At 35.4% G+C, this 20,756-nt stretch overlaps 2 protein-coding genes and 1 long non-coding RNA gene across 5 annotated transcripts; 1 reads left to right on the plus strand and 2 right to left on the minus strand.

Annotated features, from left to right (window-relative positions):
* Window positions 1–416: 416 nt before the first annotated feature.
* LOC119067186 (cytochrome P450 3A24-like) lies at window positions 417–2,429 on the minus strand. The gene is made up of 3 exons (XM_037170018.1): window positions 1,984–2,429; window positions 677–1,740; window positions 417–618 (listed from the first exon to the last, which is right to left on the minus strand). Exons 1-3 carry the CDS (start codon window positions 2,287–2,289, stop codon window positions 432–434), a joined length of 1,557 nt encoding a protein of 518 aa, XP_037025913.1. The 5' UTR covers window positions 2,290–2,429; the 3' UTR covers window positions 417–431.
* A 4,830-nt stretch (window positions 2,430–7,259) lies between these two features.
* Window positions 7,260–8,128, plus strand: LOC119067190 (protein lin-52 homolog). Of its 2 annotated transcripts, none has more exons than XM_037170021.1 (4): window positions 7,260–7,464; window positions 7,526–7,615; window positions 7,778–7,897; window positions 7,962–8,128. In XM_037170021.1, the coding sequence occupies exons 1-4, from the start codon at window positions 7,425–7,427 to the stop codon at window positions 8,102–8,104; spliced, it is 393 nt and encodes a 130-aa protein (XP_037025916.1). In that variant the 5' UTR covers window positions 7,260–7,424; the 3' UTR covers window positions 8,105–8,128. The 2 variants fall into 2 exon arrangements, with proteins under 2 accessions (XP_037025916.1, XP_037025917.1); XM_037170022.1 differs by having other exon boundaries at window positions 7,529–7,615.
* Window positions 8,129–12,110: 3,982 nt separating this feature from the next.
* Window positions 12,111–17,649, minus strand: LOC119067191. Of its 2 annotated transcripts, XR_005085887.1 has the most exons (4): window positions 16,917–17,649; window positions 13,496–13,538; window positions 13,340–13,413; window positions 12,111–13,259 (listed from the first exon to the last, which is right to left on the minus strand). It is a non-coding gene; the product is annotated as an uncharacterized LOC119067191 (long non-coding RNA). The 2 variants fall into 2 exon arrangements; XR_005085886.1 differs by having other exon boundaries at window positions 12,111–13,413.
* Window positions 17,650–20,756: the final 3,107 nt, after the last annotated feature.

The raw sequence follows: 20,756 nt of genomic DNA on the forward strand, positions 1-20,756 counted from the left end.
AAGTGGTGAAAACGTCAACAAGATCCATGCCCTGTTACACCAATGTTAAAAGTAGTGACGTGCTGATTTTGACTAGTGTTCAAATCAACGGGCTACATTTTATAAGAGCAGGTAAAGACACCAACGAAGTCAGCTGGTAACACAAATTTGAATGGTTTACTCGATATTTTCCATATAAACTTCTAAGTTTGTGAAGGCCCCACTAGACTATTTTTAAAGTCGCTGTCTTCGTCAATACAGACATTAATTTACAACATGCTATGAGTGGAAACAATATCTGAATTGCCGATAGATCGTAGAGGAATTGCATCAGCATAAATGAGTCTGAACAGTTCGAATATATTTAATATCTATCTTAATTAAAGCCAGATGATACACAACGCAGATGACTCGGGATTACAAACAAGGTGTAGTCTCATTTCAAAATTTATTTATTCTTCGAGTCTCGTTATTTTACAAAATACTCCATTTTTCGGCGCCAATGTTGCGAACGTTTCCGTAGGAATCATCTTTTTTTCCGTTGATGGTCCAGGTTCGAATCGATACGTCAATATGAGTTTTGCGATAGTCAGTTGAAGCTCCATATAAGCAAATCGCAATCCAAGGCAATTTTTCGGGCTAGGTAAATGGACAAAAATATTAAACAAAGTTGAAACAAATACGTTCCTCAATTTACCCAGCGCCAAATGGCAAAAACGACATTTTATCGAAAGAACTTTCAAATCTCTCCGGTCGAAATTCTTCAGGCTCTGGCCACAATTCCGGATCATTGTGGATTGAAGAAACTCCTATAAATACGGGCATTCCTTTGGGTATGACAATACCTTCATATTCGTAATGCTCGTTGGCTACTCTTGTCACAAACAATGATACAGGCGGAAACATTCTAAGCGTCTCCTTGACTATGCCGTTGAGCAATGGGACGTCGGCAAGAGTTGAGAAAGTAACGCGTCTATTGCCCACAGCTTTTCGAAGTTCAGTCCTCAATTGTTCTTGAATGTTTTGATGAGTCACCAAGTTGTGCAAGCAACACTGAAGAGTTACCGCTGTTGTTTCATATGATCCGAATAGAAGAACCATTGCATTTGTCACAATCTCATCGTCTGATAAATTTTCACTATGCCATTCTTTGCTCAGTAACTTATTTTTTGACCTGACTTCCTCGGATGACATCTCCAAATCCGTATGACCGGATGCCTTAACTCTTTTTGTTTTCATCAATAATTGCAAAAAATCAACCGACTGAACGTTTGTATCTTTCCGATTTTGGACTATTTTTTTCACGACTTTGTAACATAAACCTTCTGATGACCATAACATATAAAACCGAAATCGTTCCCACCAAACCCTCAGCGGATATGCTATAAAAGAAAGTGACGGAAACAACACCAATATCTTTGCTAATAATGACTTATCTAGGCGCGGCGTAGCAACTTCTAAGAATCCTTTAACTTCACTGGTCAATTTTTTCAATGAAAGGTCAAGTCCAAAAACGCACTTGCTCGCATGCGAAAACGTAAAATCATAAATGAATGGTTTCACATTGAACTCTTCGCCACATTTCGCTTGATCATCAAGTTCGCTGACCAATTTGTCAATTGAAGGCATCATTAATAGCTCCATAGCATTCAGATTTGAGGATGAAAATGACGGTGATATTGAGGCACGTAAGTTCCTCCAAGCGTAAAAATTAGACCAAACAATCATATTTTGTAATACTGGAACAGGATGAACACCGCCCTTTTTTGTGAAGTCAAATTTTATCCGATAAATTAGTTCTTCTAGAAATAATTAAACTGAAACAGTCAATTTCAACCAAATTTATGTCGAAATATGCTTCAGCTGTTTTACCAGCTGGTCCAACCATACAAACTCACTGTTTGCGGGTTTCATAGTCACACGAATTGCATGGAAGTGGTAAGATCGTATAAGCAAGCACAAGCAAACTTAGACACAAAATCGGTTGATCTGAGCTGTAGTTACCGGTATGCATTGACTTCTATCGCAGAATTTGTGAAAATCTTTAACCAACACGCGGCGAATCAATTCCAGGTCGGTGATCATTAATTGAGGTCGTCCGCCAAAATAGAAACCGACAATAGGTCCATATTTCTTTGTCCACTTCGGGAATAAGCTGTTCAGTCCCTCACGACCAATATCAATTAAATTTCCGAAAATAAAATTTGGTTTCGGACCGGGAATGCGCAGTCTTTCAAATACCGTCATCTGTTGTCGTCGTTTACGAATTACGACAAACAACAGGAGCAATGCCAAAGTCAAAATCAACATGTTGCACAAATTGAATTACTTACAGACGTACGTTAAACTTGAAAGCTTAAGCTTCGATAACATGAAAGTTATTGAGAAAATAAGAACCGAACCGTAAACTAAACTTCTGATTAGAAGTCTGCATCACTACTGTATGATACAAGTCAAATTTAATTTATTTAAAGGCCAATGTTGCCTTAGGGACAGTTCATTAACTACGGTATAAGTTTTCGATGTAGACTTATGTTTGCATTACAGATCACGGGCGTCATTTATGAATGGTCTCCTTATCGGAATTGTAGATTCATTGTAAAAACTAATGAGATATTTCTAACGTTAAACTGGGTGCAGTTCCATTGCAATTACTCACATCGTATTATGATAATAAGTATAATTAGATATCATCTTAAAAAACAAGTATACGTTTTTATGGCTACATCTACGCAAACTTATATCCTGTAAGTAACAAGAAAAAGTGTCAAATATGATTACATCTTCTCACTTTCCGAAACATGCTTTGTAAATCATTATTCCCGTGACTGAAAGTCATGGGTCTTACGGATGATAAACACCCTAAAATGTTTGTCACACTACTATGATTGAAAATGTATGAATGTATGACCAAAAACCTTAAATACAGAAAATGTTTGTCACACTTTGATGATTCGTTGATAACACGATAACTTGAGTAATTTTCAACGGATTTCCAAAAACTTTTTTTTAATCGCCGGGGAATTGAATTAATGAGATTAAGTTCGAAGATGGGCTATTACGGTCGGGTGTTCTTAGAGATATTCCCAAAAGAATTTTTGTCTCGTCCCTTGATAACACGATAACTCGAGTAGTTTTCGACAGATTTCCAAAAACTTTTTTTTTATTTGACGGGGAATTAAATTCCTCAGGTTAAGTTCGAAGATGGACTATAACAGACGGGTGATCTTAGAGACATTCTCAAAAGAATTTTTGTCTGGTCGCTTGATTCCACGATAACTCGAGTAGCTTTCAACGGATTTCCAAAAACTTTTTTTTTAATCGACGGGGAATTAAATTGCTGAGGCTAAGTTCGAAGATGGGTCGTAACGGGCTGGTGATCTTAGAGATATTCCCAAACGAATTTTTGTCTCGTTCCTTAATAACACGATAACTTGACGTAATCCTCAACGGATTTCAAAAACTTTTTTTATTCGACGGGGAATTCCATTCCCCATAAGTTCAAAGTTGGGTTATGACAGTGGGGGATCTCAGAGATATTACTAAAAGAATTTTTGTATCGTCCCGAGATATTATCGTGTTATTAGGGTTAAGCTCGTAATGGAATATACTGGAGTAATATTCTAGGATTTATTCCAAAATTTTGTGTGTGTAATATCTTTATATCGATGATAAGAAAAAAATTAAAGTTTGGACGAGTGTGAATCTATTTTATGTTGAAAGCTAACACATTCGTGGTCGTTACTGCGGTCGTACATACTTGAAAAATGAATCTGGTGGAAATATATTACCAAAAGACAGTATTTAAAAATCACCCAAATGTATACTTTTCAGCAAATCATCGATGCCTCTTAAGTACTGAAAATACGTATGAGCGGTATGAGCCAGTATATGGTCAAGTGCTGGAATTTCTCATATACGTGTTTTGTATCGAAAGTAGGGTACGCATACCCTGGTATACTTTTATATACTTTTAGAGTGATTTTTTTTTGCTCGTATTACAAAAATCTTCTTGAGAAAAGTAGTCAGTCAGTCTAGGGATCTGACCCATTCAAAAGATGGGTCCTAGTAATAGGGGCAAACCAATATGTAAATACTCCGAGGAAATTTTTGCAATTTTTTTTTTAATAGATTAATTGCAAATCAAAATGATTAGGAAGAATTTGTTCTACTATGTCTCTCTAAAATGCACAGACTGCCTCAGTCACATTTTTGGTAGAATGGGTAAAAATGGGTTTCGTATTTTGTGAACAAAATAAATTTGATAAAAAAAATCGGTGCATTTTGGAGGGATAAAACAAACTTTTTCTTACAAGTAATCGCCACCGACTAATTTCGTACACTTTTGACATTTGATGGGAGAAATGTCAAAAGTTCACGAAATTGGCTTAACTTAACGAGCCATAATGGCTTACCTCTAATGTGTTGCACTTCAATAATGGTAGAAAATGAAAATCATAATAATGTGCATTTTTAATGAGCAATAATAATTAAATTTTTAATATAATAAATTTATGGTACAAAACTAATTGCTTTTAGTACAGTTAATAAAATAATTTAAATTAATTCAAATAAGTTTTTCTCTTTGGAAAAGTGTTTGACGTTCAGGCAACATAATGCCGTAATATCACCCGTAATTTGCATAGAGACAAGTGTCAAAAGTTAAAGAAAATAATAATTCATTCATTTATTAATGCGCAAACTTTAGATGCCTCTGTTGCATAAATCGTTGCGGCATATATGAATGAGAGATATTCACTCTTTCATATTGTTGCGGTCTCGCATCACAATTACACATCTAGTGCCTAATAATGTACTTTGCACTCTATGTCATTAATAACCATTTTGACACTAGTTTCTTATATACAAATTACGGTAGCGATTGTGTGGCTGGTGTCAATTTTCAGTACTATGTCGTCAATGCTACAACGCCCCGGTGTAATAGTATTTTATTGCTATGTGAGACAAAATCGAGAATTACTTCGTATGTACATATTGTATATAACAAGTGAGCGAAGCGAACGCGTGTGTATACAATATGTACATAAGAAGTGATTCGAGATTTTTCTCACATAGCAATACGATATTTTATCTTCCATGTGTGACTATTTCATACATTCAGCGTTTCTGTATATAAACTCGAAGACATACAAACACCACTGAAAGGTTTGGCTTATGTGTATACAAAAGCATCATGTGTGACAATTAAACAAAATCGTGGCAACAAATCGAAACATCATCGTGAATCTCGGTGGCCGAATCGGCTAGAGCGCGTCAGTTTTATGCATATGATCGTGAGTTCTATCCTCATAACAAACATTTTTTTCCATTTTTTTTTTCATTTTCTATCACAAAAAATAGTAAATAAACTGATCTCCAGTATAGTAGCTAGATTTTTAATCGAAGAAATATCTGCTGGGCACCGAGGCCTTAGCCTTTTTGTCATATTGATTACACCATATTTGCAATGACACATTTCTCGGCAGATATTTGTCCAATCGAATAACTAATTGCGTTACCGAAATCCTGAGATAAAACACTACACAACGTAATTTTGAATAACAAGAATCCATTTAGTCAAAATTTGATTATTTTTCGTTCTAAATAAATTATGCGAGTCACACATACACTCGCGACATTTTGTCGTGCATGTTAAATACTTATGTACTTTTTAAAATGATCAGACTACCTGCGACAGAGTCACTAACACATTTATGGTCATTGCTTATGTTCTACATACATGCGGGGTTTCATGACAACAAAATCAAATGTAATCATGAGTCTCAATGGCCGAATCGGCTAGAGCGTGAACTTTTTATGCATAAGATCGTGAGTTCTCTTCCCGCAACAAACATTTTTTGTTTTTTTTTTTTTGTTTTTGTTTTATCAAAATAAATTGCAAAGAAAGTATTCTGATCTCTTTATCGTAAGTAAACTTCCAATCGAACGAATATCTGCTGCGCACTGAGACCTTACGCTTTTTTACATATTGATACACCACGTATGCAATGGCATATTTCTCAGCAGATATTTGTCCAATTGAAAAACTAATTACGAAAGACATCCTTCGGTAAAACACAAAACAATGAAGTTTTGAATGAAGAGAATCCGTTTAGTCAAAATTTGATATTTTTTTTCGTTCTAAACGAAAAAAAAAACACATGGCGTCGACACACACACACACGAAATTTTGTAGTACATGTTGCTTATGTACTTTATAAATTGAGTCCCACGCTGCAACATTAGAGTATGCATATCTGGTATATTAGAAGACTCGGTGGTGTAATGGTTAGCGTAGTTTGTTGATATGCAGGAGGTTCGGAGTTCGAATCTCCGTCGGGTCATTGGTTTTTTTCTTCAAAATAAAAAACGGAAATAAAATTTACCCTAGAAGAGTAATAAAATTATATCCCTAGACAACCAGAATAACGTATGGCTTAGAGTTTATATACAGAAACGAGTAATGTATGAAATAGTCACACATGGAAGATAAAATCAGATTCTTCAAAGAATCTTGTTACAGCTGATTTTACTATATGTATATATTATAGCACTAGGGCTATACTAAGGCTAGTGCAGTTGAACCTCATTCTCGCCATAAAACTATTCGAATGAGGTTGTTGTTTTCCTGATATGGGACATTAAATTACATTTATTTATCAGCATTGGTACACTGGGAGTCCCAGTCTGAGACATTAATGTTTTACTTGAACGTTCTTTGTTGTACAATATATCTACGTTGTTGGGAATACTACTACAAACTGAAACACTTTGATTTGGGACTTGTGTCCTGTTCGACGTACTTTTATTGAATGACCTTTTTTTGTCCGTATTTATAGGCCCTGGACGCGTCGATGTGATTCAATTCAAACGGTGACTTGATTTGAAATCCCTCTTCTATTGCGTGAATGGTTTTTCCGTAGAGTGTTTTTCTTCGAGTAAGATTCCCAATATACGTAATCTATTCTAGAACAGTGTCTAGTCTTTCAATTCGGTAGTGCAAATTGATGAGTTGTTGTATTCGCATTTTGGAAAGTATTAGTACAGAATAAAGTACATTCCTCGATTCCCATGTTGAATGTAAGATCCACGCACAAGTGTCACGCACAAGTTCGTAAACGAATGAAACATTATTTTGCTAAAAACTCTATGAACTCATGGTGCTCTCGCTCACAATTTTGAAAATGAACGGCGTTCGCGCCGTTCCCAAAAGGAAAATCTTACCTTCTTTATCATTGAAATCTTTTTAGTTGGGTTTGTCAGAGTGACAAACGTGTCAAGCACAGTAGACGCACACCATCCGCGCTATCGGTTCGAAACTATTTCGGTACCATTTGTGGAAATTAAACCTAACAAAAACAAACAAAAAAATCTGCCTCTTTAGTCGTTCGAAGTGTCAAACACACTTTACAAACAAACAAACTTGGTAAACTTGTAAACAAGAAATGGAGGAAGACACGAAATCAACCGACAGTTCAAAAAAAGGTATCTTAACGTAGAATATATATTGACGAAACGGTGTTTTCATAAACGTTTTTCTTTTAAGCAGTCGATGGGAATTCCGAAGACGATCCAGATGATTTGATTAGCATGGAAAAGCTGGATAGAAATTCGCCAGAAGTTTGGCCCGAAAAAAGTCAGTAACAAAACATCAAACATACGTAAAAATAACGTCAAATATTTCGTAAAACTGTCCGTTTGGCCGTTGTGTCATTCAGTTGTAAAGTGAAAATAATTTGAAAAAATTTTCTGAGCTCTTTGCCTGTTCTAACGGTCTGATTAATTAAATTGTTTTCAGTTCCTGGAATCAACTATTTTATCGCTATGAACAATACACCGTCTGTAACATCGTCGTCACAAGCGAAAGGAATTTCATGGGCTCAAGGATTATCTAGTGAAGACATAAACGCGATGCATCGTAAGTTTTTGTAATTCTCAGCAAAGTTTTATTATTATTTTTAAATGGAATGTTCCATTAACAGAATTGGGAGCCCTTTCATCCACCGGTTTGATTGCCGAAATTCGGAAACTCTATGACCAAGCCTATGATTTGGGTATTCAGGAAGCCAAAGAAATGACAAGAGGACGTTATTTAAATATTTTCCCAAGTACAAAAAAGAAATAAAGTCAAAACATTGCAATTTTGAAAATATTTTTTCTCTTTTGTGGTTCTCCCTCTATCTCTTTAAAATTCCAATCATTAATCCGATGAGAAATAAGATCGCACATACTGGGTATTTCGCAGATCGCGTAGATTTTCGGAGAAACATAGAAAGTATCGCAAATACTAATCTACAGCATGTCCCCTCGTCCGTGGTTCCAAATTTTTATTTTGACGAATGCGGACGATATAGCCCGATCCAAAAGGGACGGTATTCCTACTCGTCAAAATACAAATTTGGAACCACGGACGTACTGTGCTTTACGTGATTTCGCGAGATGTAAATGTGTATTTCATATGAGCGAAGCGCTACTTTACGACTAATTTATAGGAGAGGTACTTCATAGCTATTTTCCTAACGAATGCTAAAATGTTTTTTTTTTGTAAAAGAGGAGCTCCCAGCACGAGCTGGAGGCGAGTTCTGGAATCGAATTTGCTTAAAAAAAAGTTTTTTAGCATAAGTTAGGAAGAACGTTTTTTCTAAACGATGTCAAAAAAACGTGACGAAGTCGCGATATTAGAACAGTAGTTAGGAAAATTTTATTTCCTTATCACTTAAACTGACCCTTCGTAATCCTTAAGTAATACACCAATTAAAAGTCAGCTAATGCTGGTACCTGGTAATTTATAGATTGAATCATTTATCCAACACTGGTAATTTGCTGCAAATTGTTCTGGAACGGTAATTTTACAATATAAGTATAGTCATTCTACACCAATATCGACGAAACTTGGACGCTTCATAGCACCATTTTATTCATGATATACGCCCTAAAGACTAGGGGATATTCGGAAACTAGGTGCCTTGACTATTATTAAGTTTTATTAATTAGTTGTAATATGACTCGTAGATTCAATGCAGAATATAAAATTCATAATTTCGTAGAAGCCTTATATTTTTACGTTAACAAGTCGTGGAAAAATATTTGAAAAAAACCTATACTGAGATGTCTGGACAAACAAAACCGGTAAATACATCACTCAACAGTCGATTTAAGACTTTTTAGACCCGTACGAAGTACTGGGGTCTTATAGGTTTACGCATACGTTTGTAACACGTCGAATTGGACTCCCTGAGTAAGGGGAAACCTATTGTGGTTGTCTAGAGATGCCAAATCCGCGAAAAAAAAATGTCCGTCTGTCCGTCTGTCTGTCTGCACGATAACTTGAGTAAAACGCATCCGATTTTGAAAATTCCTTTTTTTCCCGTTTGGTAATGTCAAAAGACAGGCCAAGTTCGAAGATGAGTGATTTTGGATCGACCCCTCCCGAGCTGTGGCCCAATAAGTGCTTTACGGTTTTTCGAAGATATCTCCGGACATTTAAACGTTAAACTTGTAAGTGATACGTCAAATTAAAGGTATTTACAATACCGATCGACAAAAAAAAATTTATGGAAATCGGATGACCGACTCGTGAGTTAGACCCCTTGGTGTGGAACAGGCACAGGGCGGCAAGCAGTTTTTGCTTGTAGGTCGGCTACATTTCAACATATTTCGTCTGTTTTAGCTTTATTAGATAGGTATTGACCGTACCAATCAGGGAAAAAAAATTTATGAAATTATGTTCTCCGGAGCGTGAGCTAGGTCTCTTGGAGTGAGCTCTTATCTGGCTACTCGGAAGTACAGTGAACGTGGTGTATTTTGACAATATCTCGAGTAAATTTTGACCGAATTTCAAAATTTTTTTTTTGTTCGAAAGGTATTAACGAATGTAAAGCGTCGGTACTATTTCCGGTCTCCTAACGAAATGGCTGCCGGCGGCCATATTGGATTTTAGTAAAATAGAAATATCTTGGGAAAAATGAGAGTTTCTGTTAACATGGAAATAATTTGTTATGTGTGTGGGGTTTCAGGGATTCCATATACGGACATCTATATATACCTATATACAGCTATATTGAGCTATATACAGGCATATAGAGCTATATAATAGCATATATTTATCTGTGAAATGTTTATTTATAGTGAAATATAGTTAAATATAGCGGTATATAGCTGTTTAAATAGGAATTTATGAAATTTGTCTTCGTACGGGGCTGTCTATATTGCCTCCGGCAATTTAGTTGTATATGATAACAAGGCAAAGAGTGGATAATGTAAGTGATTTTAAAGGGAGAATAGTTTTTCAGCAGAGAAGAAAATGAAGTAAGAGAAATGAAGAGTTTCACATTAAAGGCTTTTGATACGAATAGGTGTTTCGTACGGGTCGGCGTTAGCTATGTTTTATAAACACTTTTCACATTCAACTTTGTACATTCAATCCCTTCCCTGATGTGTGGACATCTACAGCGAATTCGTATGTCAAGGCGAAACCGCTCGAACACTGTCTCGGTACAATGATAACAGGCTGTCCACTGGGCCTTACCTAGGGTGAGAGAAAACGCAACTTTCACTTGCATGCTGAGGCACTCGAAAGCAATGAAAGTAAAACACCAAGTAAGGTCTCTTCATACAAGCCGGAGCACATTGCGGTTTTGCTGATTTTGTTATAAACGGTCAACTTCACTTCTATTATAATGTGGTGAAATTTAAGATTCAACAAAAGAAACAAGCATAGCCCTACTTGTAAAAAATACGAGATTTTACATTTTTTTTTTTATTTGAAAAATTTTATTCATTTTTATAAACCTAAATTTTTTATATTTACGAAATCCAGAAACGTGTTGGACCCAAATATTTTAACTCAAATCGATAATAAATATAATTTTCAAGGTAGAGACAGTGAGCTGGAAAAATTTATTTGCAAATACAGTGCGCCAAAGTCTAAAACGAATTGTGAGAGGCAATGTTTACAATAATTCGTTTAATGGATGTTTTGTTCAATCGCTAGCCTCTGTTATCCGCAAATAAACTTTTACAGTATTTTGTTGGATCTTAAATTTCACCACATTATAATAGAAGTGAAGTTGACCGTTTATAACAAAATCACAATGTGCTCCGGTTCATACAAATTTTGACAGGAGACCTTACCTGGTGTTTTGCTTTCATTGCTCGAAAGTTCATGAAATTTTCATGCTTCGGGGCCGAAAATGAGGGCAATTTTTCGAATTTTCTCGAGTTTCCGGCCCTCTGCATGAAAACTCACATGTGCATCTGTTTGGGACGGTTGATTTAAGACACTTTCGCCATTGTAACCATATAACCATTGTGTACCTGTTTTGGACGATTGATTTTAGGCAATTTCGCGGATTGTAGGCCGAACGAAGTGAGGCTTACAAGCGAAAGTGCCTTAAATCAACCGTCCCAAACAGGTGCACATGTAAGTTTTCATGCAGAGGGCCGGAAACCCGAGAAAATTCAAAAAATTGCCCTCATTTTCGGCCCCGAAGCATGAAAATGACTATTGTATGCTTGCTAAAAGGACCGAAAGTAAATAAATGTCAATTCAAGGGGCTTTCGCTTTCGCCCCTTGAATTGACATTTATTTACTTTCGGTCCTCTTAGCAAGCATACAAAACTTAATACGTAACTCTTTCGGCCTATTCAATCGATTCGTAAATAACTATTGATGAAAAGAATGGTTTTCGAACCGCATGCAAGCATGAATATAAATATTGCTATTATATTGCAAACATTTTCAAGAAATTTGCTGTCAAATTTGCCAATTTCGTGTGAACGAGTCTGAACGAATGTGTGTCTTCATATCCTTCATATGCATTAGTGCAAAAGTCAAGGCATCTGAAAATTACTTGCACTGTAAGTGAACATGCTCAAGCTTCAATGTTTATGGCAGACATCTTCTGACGTTTAAAATTAACAACAACAACAACAACTTCAATTCAAATAAGAAATATATTCGGTTCGTGTGTTTATCAGAAAATATCTATTCGGCGTGAGATTAATTTGAAAATGGCATCAGATGAAATAGTCAATCAATTCTTGCAATACCTAAAGAGCATCGAAGGTCAATTTGATTTATCAGATGTAGACCTAACGCCTCTCATAGAGCAAACAAAGTTCTACACTCCGATACCACTGAAGTATTCCAATCCTCAGATTGCCCTTAGGTAGGTTTACATCATTTTACTTTATAATTTTCGGTGACGTACAAAGTATTGCAGGAATATGTCTTGCGTTATAATTCAGAATCTTTGCAAATATACTGACAACGCCAAGTATCCCAAATACGGTCTCAATGCCATAAAGAGTGTCACCACAAAAAACTTAGACGATCCGGACTCACAAGCTCAGTTAATGTTATTGGTGCATATTACGAAAATGAAGCTATCAATTTATGAGTCGGCTTTGTATTGTAAACATTTCGAACGAATGAGTATTATAACCGAATACACGGATCAGCTTAATAAATGGCAAGATGTTGCATATAAAGTATTGGCACACAGTGAAGTATAAGTAAAACGTAAACGAGTTAAGAGCGTAGCGAACGTCGTTGGCTAATTTTCAGATTAACACGACGATAAATGATCTCATGAAACGAACATTCGGCACTGAATATTCAGAACGAATCGAAGAAACTGATTCAATTAAAGTTTCCATCAAATTCGTTGTTACGACGGAGGCAGAATTGCGTGGATTCGCTGGAATCAATTGTGTATACATAAACGAGGGCTATTTCAATCTGAAAGCGTCCCAACTACATCATAATCCAAATCCAGCACTATCTGCCGACGAAATAGAAGACATATTGCTGATGGACATAGTGACAGTTACACTCCACGAATACTCACACGTTCGAATTCGACAGGTAGAGCTCTCCATAAGAAATGTAAATGTTCAAATTAGAATTTTTGTTTTTTTTCTCTTCAGGTTTTGGACGATTTAAACATGTCCAGTCCTCATTTTATTGCCGAAACAGCTATTGCCGAAGATGCAGAGGATCCCGAATTCGGTAGAATTGTTGAAAGAAAGTTTTTCAATGTTACAATTAACTGGGTGAAATCAATCGGATGCGGTGCGGTACCAGTAACATACATTACAAATTTCTTAAATGCTATCAACACCAATGCTGCTCTTCCTGTGTTAACGGATAATGTTTATATCGTCAAGCGTTCCAGACCACAAACGATGCATGGTGGTGGTGGTGGAGCTGACTTGTCCTATGTACACGATGGCATCATCGAATAGGCCACGCTGAACCATGGAGTAGTAACTTTAAGCTGAGGGACGAAAAATTATTGTTTCTATTCCTTCTTTGTGTGTCATCACTGCATTCTGTCGATAAAAGTATATTTCTCACCTAGCAAAATTCTCGTTTCTTTTTTAGTAAGGCGAGGCTTTGAAATTTAAGAGCCGAACAGACTCTTAAGGAAACTTTGCAATACAAATGGTTTTTCGCATTATTTACGAAGAAAGTATTGTCTTTTGGAAAATGTTCACAATAGGAGAAACTTACCTCTACAGGCGCTTGATGTTCATTTTCAATTGATTTGACCGGGCTGAAAAAAGTACAGACGTTTCCGTCAATTTAGTGACATAACCCGATGAATTGTGGTGAATTGTAGCGTGTTGGATGAACTGGCGGGTACTTCAGCTTATGGCTGAAGAAGTCGGCAATCGAGGGGTGACGCACTTCTAGATTAAATGGATTTAATGGATTTAATGGATTAAATGGAATAAAAATTGGATTAAATGGATTAAATAGGAAAAAAGTTCATTTTACAAAATACTTTAAAAGTCTTAAAAATGGTTGATTTTGATCGAACCACGTATTACAACTCATAATACAATGTTAAAAAGCGTAAAATTCCACTTTTCGGAGTTTTTGGTGTAAAGTGGAATAAATGGATTAAATGGATTAAATAAATTTAAAGATTTTCGACTTGCGTCTGAGCATGTAACAAATTTACGTGGGATTGGAAAACTCCTCGGATTGCTCAATATTTTTTATTCAAACCAAATATTTCCGTCTCATATTATAGACCATTATCAATGGTAATCTGAAACAACAACAATTTTCATAATTACATAATTCGACAAATGTTCAACAAAATTTACGTTGACACGACATACTTTTCGGGTTACGTATTACAAATACATAGTCATGAATGGCCACAAATTGTGTAATTCCCGCCACGACTGTTTTACACAATTTGTGGCCATTCATGACTATGTATTTGTAATACGTAACCCGAAAAGTATGTCGTGTCAACGTAAATTTTTTTGATACCAACATCGAAAGTTGATACTTTCGCCCTCGAAATCCGGGCGAAAGTAAAAAAATGCAAGTTATGTGTTTGAGCGGGGAGAAAGAAAGAATACATAAAGCGAAAGTCAATATACATAATGCGAAAGTCGACTACATAATGTAATAGTCGACTCTCGTCAATAAGTGTACTGCGATCAAAATTGAAATAAAGCGTGCGCCAGTGCTCTTATTGAAATTAACATACGAAGGCTATACTTTTTGTTGCTAATGATTTGTTAGTTATTTGTTAATTTTTGTGTGTGTTATTGTTGTGATGGCTAAATAATTAAATTTTTGTTATACCAGGGGGCTGCCGCCCCCTGGACCCCCGCATTTTATGGATAAATGCCTTCATTTTTCAACATTTTGTTCTGTTGTTTGCGATACGTATCAACTTTCGATGTTGGTATCAAAAAAAATAGTATGAACGACTCGGGGCAAAAATAAAAAAATTCAACCTGTGCGATTGAGGCCCTTGCCTTCGGCGCGGGCATCAACTCTCGCACACGGTTGAATTTTTTTACTTTCGCCCCTTGTCATTCAATGTACTATTTGTTGAACATTTGTCGAATTATGTAATTATGAAAATTGTTGTTGTTTCAGATTACCATTGATAATGGTCTATAATATGAGACCGAAATATTTGGTTTGAATAAAAAATATTGAGCAATCCGAGGAGTTTTCCAATCCCACGTAAATAAATAAATTTAATACCATTTTTAACAAAAATAGTTTTTCTATATCTCACTTAAAGTACTTAAACGACCTGGAGATCGTGCAAATCTAATATTCTTAATTAGTTCACAAATTTTTTAGGTGTGTAGCCTAATTATTTCGGTAAAAATAAAAATTTCTTTTTGGATTAAATGGATTAAATGGATTTAATGGATTAAATGGATTAAATGGAAGTGCGTCACCCCTCGTCGGCAATATTTATTTTTTTAGATTGGCCGAAAACATTGGCGACTACTTCAGCTTGTCAAAATTCTCTAATTTTTTAAAGAAAAATTTCAGAAAACTATGTTTAATAAAGAGTATTGAAATTTTTTAGAACTGGAATTTCGAAAAATAAAGTTGAATCCGTTGAATCACTCAGTTTTGCAAAAGTTCCCAGTTTAGCCTCCGTTTAGGTCTCTGTTTTAACAATGGACAGTTGTACACTCTAAAACGATTAATTTGTTCAACAAAAACATTTTTTTTAATTTATCAAAAAAGAAAGGTTAACAAAGAAGCTACTTCATCAAAAGCTTGTTCCAAATTCTTAACACACAACACCAAACATTAGCTCAATCTCAATATGAAAAACCAATACTCTCCCTAGCAACCAAACTACAATTATTAAGGTGGTAGATTAGTATTTTGTGTATCTGTTTTGGACGATTGTTTTTAGGCAATTTCGCGAGTTGTAGCCCGAACGAAGTGAGGGCTACATGCGAAAGTGCCTAAAATCAATCGTCCAAAACAGATACTCAAAAAAATTTTCATGTAAGGGATCGAAAACCCGAGAAAAATCTTGAAACTCCCTCATTTTCGGCCCCGACACATGAAAACGTTTATGAATCACTGCTACTTTGTTCGCTCGTGTTGTTGTTGTTGGTTTTAAGTCATATTAAAAATCAGTGTTTCTAAAACTTATTTTCCCCCCTACATCGGTTTTTTGAGAGAGTATGGATGCTAGAGAGAGTATTGGAAAAACCCATCGATATAAGAATAAGAAGATATGAAATGTCGAAGAAAAATCTGCGCTAACATGTTACTCACACAAACACAAAAACAATAATCACAACACAAAATTGTAGCATGGCATCTAACGTCAATTAGCGGCATTTTGATATTTTCAAATATTCTCTATGACGAAATGACGCGCGCTTTCTCAGAACGAAAGGTTCGTTACACTCACAACGACGTTTCATATCTTCTTTATTCTTATATCGATGGAAAAACCACTCATCAAATTCAGTTTCAGTCAAGTAGTCACATACTTTGTCGCAAATAAAATTTTGAAATTAAATATGAAATATCAAAAGTCCTCTTTTTTGGGAATAGCTTCCTGATCCCTTGTCCCGCATAGCTCATCTTCGAACTTAACCTCAGGAATTTAATTCCTCGTCGATTAAAAAAATGTTTTTGGAAATCGGTTAAGAGTTATGCGACAAAAATTTTACGGTATTTTCTGGCGTAAGACCCTAACTTACAGTCAAGGGAATAAACGGAATTTCAATTTTAAACGATTTCAACGTTCAACATCCAAGTAATTTTCTGTCTAAAATGTATGTACTATGGGCCCTATGGGCGTTCGGGCAATTCCCGAAGGGCCTTTTGATTTGTATCCATACAAAAAGGGCAACGAAGGGCCTTTCGAAAAATTTCGTCATACAACACGCCCGAAGGGCTTTTTTGAGCCAGTGCGGCACTATAGAACTTTGTCTAAGTTAGAATTAGCTTCGCATCTGTTGTACAGTAAAGAAAAATCCATGGCAAAACGTCGGACTTATAAATGTAGAGTCAAATCGAATATCCTTTTAAAACACTGAATCTTCAATACTTGAATGATTTTCGCTATACTGCACAATGTATCCGCCAAATTTAACTGATTTCATTCATACTCTTTAATCAAATGCGAACGTACCAGTTTCTGTTGTGTGAAATCTGAAGTGGACTTCCCTTTCGCTGTTACACGCTACCATATTTCTGAAACATTTTCATGTTTCAGCAGAGGGTGGAAATATTTAAAAATGCAGATCTTCACTTGAGGCACGAGTTGTTCAAAGACCATGTAAGTGATGTTTGAAAAAGTCAGCAGCTAGAACAGTCGATGTTTGGAAGTTTACAGTAGGCAGAAATTCATCGAATGATATCTTAAGATACTCAAAATGCTTTAACACCGGTAACAGGAAATTAATTAAAAAAGAAAATTTTTATTCAAAACATTTACAACAAATTTCTACACTTGTGTTCATGATTAATTAATAATCTAAACTGAATGTCAATTTGGAGCTAGAAAATATTTTAAATTATTTACAAACCGTTCCATTACTACATATACTTATTTGATAAATTCAAACTTTCCTTTTTTATCAATTTATTGTAATTTCTAACTGCAATATAAACTTGCATCACTGCGGTGTATGTTCAGATATTATTTATATTTTATTTGCTCGCATATTTAACTCACATTTTGTTTATAAAACTCAAAATCAGGTTTTTAGTTGTCGCAGGTATTTTTGCAAGAATTTATTTTAATTAATTTTGCATCAGTTGTGTATAACAAGCTGATTTATACAATTATTTTTACAAATTGTTCTAATTGGTCAATTCTTTCCTCCTGTTCCTGGAACAAGAATGAAGGACAGAATAAATAATGTTTTACTATGCTGCTGCATGTAATAAGGCTATTACATGTATAGGCAATAGCTTTTACATCACTCGCATAGTAAAACGTTATACTACACACGGGAAATAAAGTGATATCTCGTATCATGATGAGTAAAAGTACCTCGGGCTACCGCCCTCGGATACTTTTTCTCATCTGGATACGAGATATCACTTTACTTCCCTTGCATAGTAATGTACTATTGCCGCGGTCATGTAATGAATATCTTTTCCGTATTTTAGTGTTTGAGCGTTTTATTTATAGATAATTGGGCTCATTGACCCATTTTTTTATTGATAAATTACTTTACCACACCGATTTACACACCTAACAACTTCCACCGAGCGACTATGTTTTATACCAATTTTTCGTGTGTAAGGCTAAGAGCACTAGTCTCCGGACATGTACCAGTAGTCGGTCACCTGTTGTTCTTTCATTGATAAGCTTTTTTATGAATGAGAGAACAATTGGGTCCGTCTACTGATACTTGTCCGGAGACATGTGCCGTCACCATAGTACCATTGATAGAAAAATTGATCTGGAACATCTTTAGTAAATCGATGAATAATCCTGAGTCAAAAAAAAAAATATTCAACGAAAGGCTTCGAAAAAATTACAAATTTTTGTTGAAACTTAAGGACCAACTTTGTATGTAGTTCTGATAAAAAGCACAATTTTTTAAACTTGTGATTTGTATTGCGTTTTGTTTCAACTGCTTCACCAGATGGTCTATCTTATAAAAGCACTGCTTGTGTTTCTTCGCGTGTAATAGTCACACACGTACTAGCAGTCGTAGAGCCGTGTAAGAAACGTACGTGTTCGTTTGAGTAGAGCAGCTAGTAAAACAACCGAAGCACGTCTCAGTATACAAATTAATTAGTCTTTAACTGTAGTTTTTTTGTTGTACCGAATTTGATTCTTATTCTATTCCACACACCCACTTTTTCGAATTTTCCGCGACCTGGGACAGACTGGTTACATAAATGAATTTTAAAGTTATCTTTTTTGTGGTCTGAAATCGTGGAAGTCATTGGTAAAATCTATATCATTACCGGTCTCTGCGTAGCTTATTTTGTAGGTATCGAATCGCGAACAAAAGCAACATCATTAAACTATTGAACGTTATCATTTGATTGTGTTGGATTCCAATTTATTTCTTTATGTTTCGTTGATTGATTAATTGAATTTTCATTGATTTATTTTTACAAACTTGATGACGAATAGTACGTATAGTCTATAGTCTATTATCGTTAAACTCGGACACTCAAGTTTCGTTCGCATGAAATGATTTTAAATTTTGTGCGTTAAAAAAGCTCCTCGATCTAATATATTCAGCATTCGACGGACTGATTCTTCATTTTTTTCTGCAGAAACATGTTTCTCAATTTTAAAAAAAAAACTTAACTTCAAAGTTGCACACGGGTAGCAGGAACCCTTACCGTAAGCCATAAGTCATTACGAAATGTATCGATCAGCCTTCGACCTAAAAAAAATTGTACGAAGTTCTCGACGAGTGAAAGAGTACATAAGTTGTGCGGAAAATAAAAATCTCATTTTTTGAAAAGAAGTTTTTGCGATACAGTACGGAAATTTTGAACTTTTGTTTTTCAACAGATCATTTGTGTGAGACTTTAGGACTTTTGACTATCACTTGTCGTTAACCAGTAAGTGACAACTCGAAATCTCGTACAACAGATTTTATATATTTTCTTACAGACCTAAAAATCTGAATATTTTTTTTTAGATTTTTTTTTTGATTGCAGGAGCAAATTGTTCAAATCATATTTCTTCCATTCTCTAACCGAGGTGACAGAAGATCACTTTCGATTGTTTCTTGTTATTTACAAATAGTACACCACATTGACTCACTGACATTCAACAAAACATGCAAAAAAACACGTAACCATTAATATTAAATCGCTTTCAGTAATTAGGCCAAAAAACAATATTTTCGCTAAACTAGTAGTCTCAGACGAAAGACTGGATTGACACGCCTTTTTTACCATTTTATCCGAAATTGAAAAGCCACAACACGAAATACAAATTTCTCCTTTAAAAAAATCCATTTGCAACGTTGATTAATATCCCCAATCAGGCTGATTTTATAGTCGAAAATAGAAGAGCCAAGAGTCCCTCATTAGGACAAACTTTTTCAAATATATTCCATATTGCTACACTAACTAAGGCGGAAATAAAAAAAACCACTGGTGCTATGAGTGTCCTAACCACGGTTGAAATAATGTTTATCTTTACCAACTGGCAAATTAAATTAACGGCATCAGTCACACCTTGAATGTGCAAGTAGTTAATGCAGAAGGGAATTTCAAAATAATGTTTTCAACAAGAAGTTCAAAACTCTGGTGGGAAACTCTTTCGGTGGGTAACGTGACCATGACTTTTTCGATGTGAAATTATTATTCAAAATCAGATAAATTTAATAGAGGGTTCGTACTTCAGTGAAAACAAATCATTGAAAGAAAGTTCATCGAAAGAGTTCATTGACATTAAATATTATCAACGGTTCGCTTTGGCAACGGACCAGTAGAGTACATACATCATAACCAATCGGATTATAGCTATTTTTGTACTTATGTGAAGCTCTGGTAAGTAATTACGGCAAGAATAGTTTTGTGACTATTTTTAGTACGGATCATTCATATTAATTAGTAGTTATTGGACTTACAGTTATTGGACTTACTACATTGTCGAGATTTTTTAATGTTTCCAAGTAATCTCTTAACCGAAAGGTCATATTGCAGTTAGTTTGTGTAGGAGGTTTGTGTTCATCCCTAGAGTAGGCCCAATAGAATAAAAACCAATTCATCGGTTGATTTTCTATGGCGGGGTCAAACTATCATTTTTATGGTACCGATCCGTAATAATCATTCGATTGTTTACAAATAATTAATTTTCGACGCAGGACCCTGATCTACCTATGATGTAAGCTAAACATACTCACGAGTCATCATGTACTCAATAACAAAATTACCAGAACGAACATTTCTCGTCTTAATTAGTGCACCAATGGGGTATAAAATTGATTTTAAGCGGTAGCCTGACGATGGACTGACATACACGTAGGCTTTCGAGCGCACA

This window comes from Bradysia coprophila, assembly GCF_014529535.1.
Source record: "Bradysia coprophila strain Holo2 chromosome X unlocalized genomic scaffold, BU_Bcop_v1 contig_12, whole genome shotgun sequence".
Lineage (NCBI taxonomy): Eukaryota > Metazoa > Arthropoda > Insecta > Diptera > Sciaridae > Bradysia > Bradysia coprophila.